Source organism: Ciona robusta, chromosome 9, assembly GCF_009617815.1.
Source record: "Ciona robusta chromosome 9, ASM961781v2".
NCBI classification, from domain to species: domain Eukaryota; kingdom Metazoa; phylum Chordata; class Ascidiacea; order Phlebobranchia; family Cionidae; genus Ciona; species Ciona robusta.
The window spans coordinates 5,237,732-5,245,814 of record NC_143243.1 but is presented as its reverse complement, the minus strand read 5'-3'; the positions used below and the strand labels follow the sequence as shown (position 1 = coordinate 5,245,814).

The window sequence follows — 8,083 nt, the reverse complement described above, 5'->3', positions numbered from 1 at the left end:
GGTGTGGTATTGAGTAAAGGCGGATTTCGAAATCAAGAAAGTGAAAGTTGTTTTCTATTTATAGATTTCTCTGCTTTAGTTTAAGCTTGTATATTTTTCTACATATTATAAAGATGCTTCGTGTTTGTTACTTTATATTGTCGTGCTTGGTAATTGGTTCAATCAGCGTAAAAGGTAAAAAAATCGTTTTATTTTACTCTTTATATTTATTTTATTCTATTTGTTCAAAATATTTGCTCAGAAATATGGGAAATTTTCATATTACTACATCGTAGTTATTGGTAATTTCATTTCTGCATGACTTTCATTTAAATATTTAAAATATATAGTTGGGTGGGAGAAGATAGAACACCTTTAGCATATAATATCACAACTGCTCGTGTGTTAAACAATTAACAACGGCTTATGGGATTCGTGAGTATACGTTTTTTTAATTCTTTGAATGTTCTTTGTTTACTGCCAAATGGGACGAAAAAATAGAATAAAAATGTGTCCCATCTTCCCCCACCCTACTATATGTTTACTCAGTATTTCTAAATATCAGGATTTTTTCTTCAGAGGTGGTAAAAAACAAATGGTCAGGTACAATATTTGAAGAAAGTGGTGATGGTGATATATGTGGGACAAACGAAGAGTTTAATGGGGAAAAGTGCGTTTGTATTGACAGATTCGTCAACAGTACAAAAGGATGTGTTTTAGGTAAGAAGTAAAGACTAATATAGTGGGATGAAAAGGACGGTACACCTTTATCACATAATATACAAAGATTCTGATCGTGTTTAATATAATTTATAACGATCTATGGGAGTCGTAAGGATGTGGTGTTATATTTATTTGAATTTTCTTTGTTTACTATAGTTTACTACCAAATGAAACAAAATGTAAATGTGTCCCATCTTTTACTACAAAACATATTTGTTTATAAGTTTAAACTTCGGTATAAAATCTCATTACTTAAAAATAAATGACTTCGAAATCATTATAAGTTAACAAGCAGCTTAACTATTAACATTTTGGACTTTCACAGGTCAATTTACTTTTCGTGTATACCAGCCTTTAACTTGTTGGCTTCGATTTGCTGTAACGCCAGTTAAGCCTGTGTAACTTTAAATTTGAACATCGGTAAAAACATATTTTATTAGATTTTTAAGTAAACCTGTACTCGTTTGTATCTCTTCAGGGAATTGCTTTATGCCAAACGCCTGCAACGGGCAAGGGGCTTGTGAACAAGGCGAAGTTTTGGATAGCTACACTTGCAATTGTACTGGAATTTGGGAAGGAAATGATTGTGAAAATACTAGTAAGTTTGTTTTATATATATTTTATATTATTTAAAATCGGTTATTCCCGTTTGCTTTCTGTATTTCATAACTACCCTTATCGTTAATGTGTTTTTTTTTAGAGTTTTGTTCCGTGTTAAACCCATGTAATGGTCACGGTGAATGTACAGATAACGCTTGTAACTGCACAGAAAATTGGTTTGGAGATCGATGTAATGAACAAGGTAATATTTTGAACATTAAAAACCAAAGCTTAGTGTGATACACAACCAATATTTGTTAATATAGTATACTGTGAGTTAAGATGGGATAACCGTTAGCACCTAAATTCCATATTTCCTAATCGTGTTTTGAACAATTACCAGCGCTCTTTTAGGGACTTGGGACACGATTATATAATTCTGTAAATAATCTTTGTATACTACCCTATATAGAAGAAGAAAATAGAATGAAAGGTGTCCCATTCCCCCGTAAACTACTCTATGTATGAAATATTCTTGTTACTAACTATTGTTGGATCTAAAGTATACAACTGTATTAGCAGCGATTGAAAACTTTCAAGTAAGAGAAAATTGATTCAGTTAAAATACATTTAAGGTATATGTCTGACCTCGGACTATTGCAACGGTCATGGAAAATGCGTTCCTGGAATTTCTACCAATTCTGCGAGTTGTGAATGTGAGGACGGGTATAGCGGTGGACAGTGCAAGACATACGGTTAGTTGTTAGAAAAGAAATACTTTGATTCGACCAAATAAAACAAAGGTTGAATATAAGGCTTACTATTCATCGTCAAAATTCATTATTTTATTTGCCCAATCGAGTAATTAACGTTTGTCCAAATTTACATAAACGAGCGTTTTTAGGGAATGGCTAAGTTTATAATTCAAGAAGAAGTTTACAATGAGCATTTACATATACGTTTTTATATTGCTGTATACCGGTACGTGCCCTTTTATTGAAGCTCTGCTCTCTTGTTATTAAGCAAGCAACGTTTATTTGCAGATGAGTGTAGTACTGCTACCCCGTGTAGTGGAAATGGTACATGTTATTCAGTAGATGGCGAATGGAATTGTACGTGTGACAAAAACTATGATGGAGATACTTGTGACAACTCGGGTTTGTAGAAAATAAATTAAGGTGGCTGTACACAGTATCCGGAATTCGTCTGTTTTGTCTGTTTTGTCTGTTTTGTCTGTTTTGTCCGGATTTCGCTGCCGCATGCGGAATTGGACACGGGTTTGCATACGACTTCGCATGTGAATTCGCACGCCGGATACTGTGTACAGCCAGCTTTAGTTGGTATATATAGTACTGTTGGGTAAAATAGGATAACTTTAGCAAATAATATTCTATATTGATCTGTTTTGAACGATTACCAACGATCGTTTAGAGTCATAAGGCTATGGTATTTCTGTGAATATTGTGTGTTTACTACAAAATAGGACAATAAAAGAATATGAAAACATTTCTCATCTTACTCCGACCTACCACATTTTTTTTTACTTTTGATCTTTGTTGATTCAGTTTCGGGAAGTTGTTCTGATACGCCATGTGGAGATCATGGCGCATGTTCGGTCATAGAGAACGGCTTTACCTGCCTTTGTGATGCCGGGTTTATTGGGGACACATGCAATGTTGAAGGTATATAGCTGGAAAGAGATCGTAGGCTATTATACATGTCTGTCGTCGTGGCAAAGTTAGCGCGCCTGCTTATATTCTAGAGGTATTGGGTTTAAGGCTTGTCGCAGCTATCATTGTGGGCGTTATGTGTCCTTGGGCAAGACAGTTATAACAGCAATTGCTCCAGACCAGTGGTCACTAATGAGTTGGCCAAATTATCAGCCATACACAAGAAATGAAAACATCCAAAAAATAACCGCCTATAAAGTAACAAACATTGTAACTCGTAATTAAGCTAACACGAGGTGTATGAAACAACACCAGTAATATAACGCCTGTCGTTTTCCTGCCACACGAGGATAAAGTAAGTTATATTCATTTATACATATCGCTAATATTATTAAAGGAGTGCTGAAACAAGATTCTGTTTATTAAGAAATCTCATTATGAACGCACTCTTAAAGTCGATTTTTTTCAGATCCTTGCGTTGGTATTACATGTAATGGCCACGGTGATTGCAAGGGTGACTTATCTGGTTCATATGAATGTACTTGTATTGAAGGATGGAGTGGAGATAATTGTACATCTGGTAAGGCGTCGTTTGGTTAATACAACTTATAGGCGTAGTGCTTAATTCATATTACTATTACAGCTAAATATTGTTCTTCCGAGAACGCGTGCAATGGAAACAAGTGCACCGCTGTTGATTCTGATTTTGAATGCAATTGTACAGGCGCATACAAAGGGAAAACTTGTGATATCGGTACGTATATTAAACATATATATTTGCATGTATGGTAAATAAAACCTATGTCCAAGCAAATATTTTTTTCAGCAATCTGCCCGGAAATATCGGAAACACACAACAAAACTGTAATCAAGTTTTCTGAAGCTCTTACCTCCACAAGTTCAACATCTGATGTAACTTGTCCACTTGGAACAATTAATGGTTAGTCATTTTATAAATTAAGCTTGGGAAATATGATAAAGGTATATAGTAGGGTGGGGGAAGATGGGACACCTTTAGCACATAATATCCAAATATTCTTGTTGTGTTTTAAACAATTAACAACGGTCTATTGGCGTATTTAGGCCACAGTGTTTTAATTTTTTGAAAGTTCTTTGTTTATTACCAAACGGGACGAGAAAATGGAACGAAAAGATGTCCCATCTTCCCCCACTCTACTATATATAGGCTACCTGTCTATTATTTTAGCCCCATTATTTAATTCTTTTAACAATTCTGTGATTCCTGTTTAAATTAGAAAACAAAGCATACGCGAGCAAACAATGCTTGATGATTGATGGCTATGCAAAATGGGAACAAACCAAGTTTCTGGACTGCGATACCCCCTTGGAAATGTTAAGTATAACAGACAAGTGTTCCGCCATTGAAGTTATCACATCTGATCCTCAAATTAGTTCCGAAAGTGCGGATATCATGGTTAAATCACTGCTCGATATAGCACAAAATGCGAGTAATGATGCAGATGTAAGTGTTATTTCATTTTGAAAGTATACGGTTTACTGTTAGTACCTTATAGAGTGGTATAAAATAGAACATTTTTTCGTTCATTTTTTCCCTCAGATTTAACTAACCGAATTCGCACACAAAATGGCTTTAACTATTCAAAGCATATTTAGGAAACGTGATATTTGGGTGCCAACAGTATCCTATCTTACCCCACAGTACGACATACAAAACATAGCATTTTGAAACCATTATTTAGGCTGTGTATATATATCTTAAGGTTTTATTAATCTTTTACAGATTTCAACCTGTGTTCTTGTTTCACTGGATAACTTAATTAGAAGTGGAAGTGACATTTCGCAACCTGACGTTACTAAAATGTAAGTACACTGTATATAGTAGGGTGGGGAAAGATGGGATCACTTTAGCACATAATATCCAAATATCCTGATCGTGTTTTTAACAATTAGCATTGCCCTATGTGAGTCGTGAGGCCACTGTATTATAATTCATTGAATGTGTTTTGTTGACTATCAAATGGGACGAGAAAATATAATACAAAAAATGTCCCATATTCCCTCGCCCTATACTATATATAAGCTGACAACCTGTTTCTGTTAAAACATAAAAACTTACTTTTCATCCCAAAGAGTCAATCAAGTGGTTACCAATGTACAATTGAGTAATGGACATTTTAACGTGGATAGAAAGTCCTTTGCAACATCTGTAGTTCAAACGACTTCTGGTTAGTAAAATACCTGTTTAAAGTTTCAACTGATTTGATTTGACAACTCAATCTTTATAATCCCAGTTTTTCGATCCACCTATGCCAGCACAACACAACAGCTGTATGGTTTCACTAAAGTTTTGTACCAAGGTGATGGGTTGTCTGGTGTAACGTTTCAAAATCTTAACGACACAACAAAAAAGACGGAAATGTCCAACTATGTACTTGTCCCACAAGGTAATATATATTTATAGCTTATTAGTGAGGTAAACCGAAAATATTAACTAATAAATAAAATTTAGTGCGGTGGGGAAAGATGGGACACTTTTTCATTCTATTTTTTCGTCCTATTTGGTAGAAAACAAAGAACACTCAAAAAATTATAAAAGCGTATATCCTCACGACTCCCATAGACTGTTGTATTTGTTTTTAAACACGATCGGAATATTTAAATATTATGTGCTAAAGTTGTCCCATCTTACCCCACAGTACTATACACATTTAACAATAAAATAAGCAAAAAGCACACATATGTTATAACTACCTAGTTAAATATTAAGCTGTTTACTATCAGTCGTATGTCTAATTGATATAATAGATGTCAGTCCTGTTATTGATTTGATGTCAATCAAACTGTTGCTATGTTTCCAGGCGGAAGAATATCCTTTGAAGTTTATACGGATAATTCAACATTTGCGGATAAGAACGAAAACTCTTACATAAACAGTGTCGTGATGTCAGTTTCCCAAGATGCCGAAACGACCGACAAAGTTGAGCTTAAATTTCAACTTTATGATGTATGTGTGGTATATTGCTATGTAACCATAAATCATTGTGTTTTATTTTATATGTGCAGCGATTCGATTTGAATAGCGTTGGCGAATATTCTGATGCAAGTTATAAAGTGAGGGCAATCTGTGCTGCTTGGGATGGTACGACTTGGTCTCAAAATGATAAATGTGATCTCTTGTCATATACTGACACCTTAAACACCTATGTTGAGTGTATTTGTTCGTCAGCGGGAATGTACTCCACACAGATGGTACGTTATACTTTATGAAAAACAACAACGACAATACTTATCTGTACAAATTATTAATGCCTTTTTACAAGATTTTTGGCGAAACTGCAACTCCCATTAATGGACTAACTGATGCTGAGATTGCTGGTATTGTGGTCGGATGCGTCGCCTTTGTCGTTATTTTAGCTGTTTTGATTTATTGCTGCTGCTGCAACAAAAAGAAAAACAAGACAAAAGTAGAAACGTTGGAACCAAACTCTACTTCCGCTGAGGTAACCAATATCATGTATTTTGTATATAAAGGTGAGGAAAGATGGGACACCTTTTCATTTTTTTTTGACCTATTGGGTAGTAAACAAAAAAAACATTCAAAGAATTATCAAATCTTATCCTCACGACCCCAATAGACCGTTGTGGATTGTTCAAAACACGATCCGGATAAGTGGATACTATGTCCCAAAGATGTCCCATCTTTCTCCATGCACCCTACTATATACTATATATACCACATAATTTACTTTCACGCTTTTAAAAACATGCAAGAGCATTAGAACGGCCATGCAATGTTAAGCTTATTGTAAAATATATCGACACATTTTCAGGTGTAGTAATATATTTTGTGGATTTATGTAAAAAATGTTCTATGTTTGTTTTAGAATATTCAAATGGAAAGTCATGATCAACATTCTGAGTCCTAATGCTGTATAAAGTTTCAGTTCCAGTTTATCGTTTTATGTGTTTTTGCTTCTAACTTTGTTATAGGCTACTATCCTGTGAAAACAAATAGTGTACAGATCAATATAAATATGTTGTGCCTACGTTACGTCCTGAAGAAACCTTTATATACTGAATCGGTAATCATTTTGTTGGTTGCAAAAATATTTGGTTTCAAAATGTTCCAGAGCCTCACTGATATACCCGCTGTATATTTTTTTCATTAAAAAAAACTCTGGCGTTTGTGTCGAAAACGAACTTTAAAAATGCGTGAAACATTATGGCACGAAAAAAAAAAAGGTAAAACATGCAAGCTTATAGGGGTGACGAAGCATGGCTTCGCGCCTTTCTAAAGTTAATTTTCAACCCAAACGATTTTTTGGAAAAATCATGAAACGTTTTGAAACTAGAATTTGCACTGGTCACAAGTTAAATGCCAAGGGATTACCTACTGAATGTAATTATACGTTCTTACTGTAAAAATACGACCTATGGTTGCAATAAAAGGACGTAAACTGTTAATTCCCACGAAAACACTTCTCTTACGCCTCAAGGCATGTACTAATAAAAGCAGTTACTGACTTGCTGCACCTTCATTGATTAAACTATATCTTTAAAAGAACGTCGCCTGTTTATTTATATGCTATGAGCAGTATTGAAGCGCTGAACTTTACATAGTTTAAATCAAGAACAATTTTAAAGTAATTTCCGTTCGCAAACCCAAACGTTCACCACAGCGAGCATGAGTCAACTAGTTTGCACTACAGTTTGTATTTGCTAAAGGGCCAGGCATATATTTGACAGTGGTAGGCGAAGCAGAACGATTTATGTAAAGCGACTTTAAAAACAATAGTCATTCATCGTAACAATAACAACACGTGACCAAACATTATAAAAAAGTCAGTTAATATGTTGTTAAATATAAAATATGTAATATGGTTATGTTACACTCAAAGTTGGAAGAAAGTTTCTGTAAATTAATCTCAAAAGTATGTAGTTTTAATTTGTGTTGCGGTGCTCGAAATTTAAATAGTTATAGTCGGACCGTTGTTTATATTTGCAGATGTGTGTATTTGTCAGCCATTTGTAAAATATTTCAACAATCTAGGACGGCGTATACTGGTTTACAACCGATTCTGTTTAATAAAATAAATTGCAAGCTATGCAACATTTCGGACACGGAAGTAGCCTACGTATAAATCAGTGTAGTTAGGGGATGGAAAACGGTTGACACTTATGGTGCTCCC

At 34.6% G+C, this 8,083-nt stretch overlaps 1 protein-coding gene across 1 annotated transcript; it reads left to right on the top strand.

The window, feature by feature from the left end:
* The first annotated feature begins 15 nt into the window (after positions 1-15).
* LOC149731477 (uncharacterized) lies at positions 16-7,358 on the top strand. The gene is made up of 18 exons (XM_089884190.1): positions 16-174; positions 559-699; positions 1,181-1,300; positions 1,403-1,504; positions 1,878-1,997; positions 2,286-2,399; positions 2,808-2,924; positions 3,382-3,492; positions 3,556-3,666; positions 3,739-3,852; positions 4,169-4,395; positions 4,675-4,754; positions 5,025-5,119; positions 5,186-5,338; positions 5,753-5,898; positions 5,958-6,143; positions 6,215-6,394; positions 6,779-7,358. The coding sequence occupies exons 1-18, from the start codon at positions 114-116 to the stop codon at positions 6,818-6,820; spliced, it is 2,220 nt and encodes a 739-aa protein (XP_089740316.1). The 5' UTR covers positions 16-113; the 3' UTR covers positions 6,821-7,358.
* Positions 7,359-8,083: the final 725 nt, after the last annotated feature.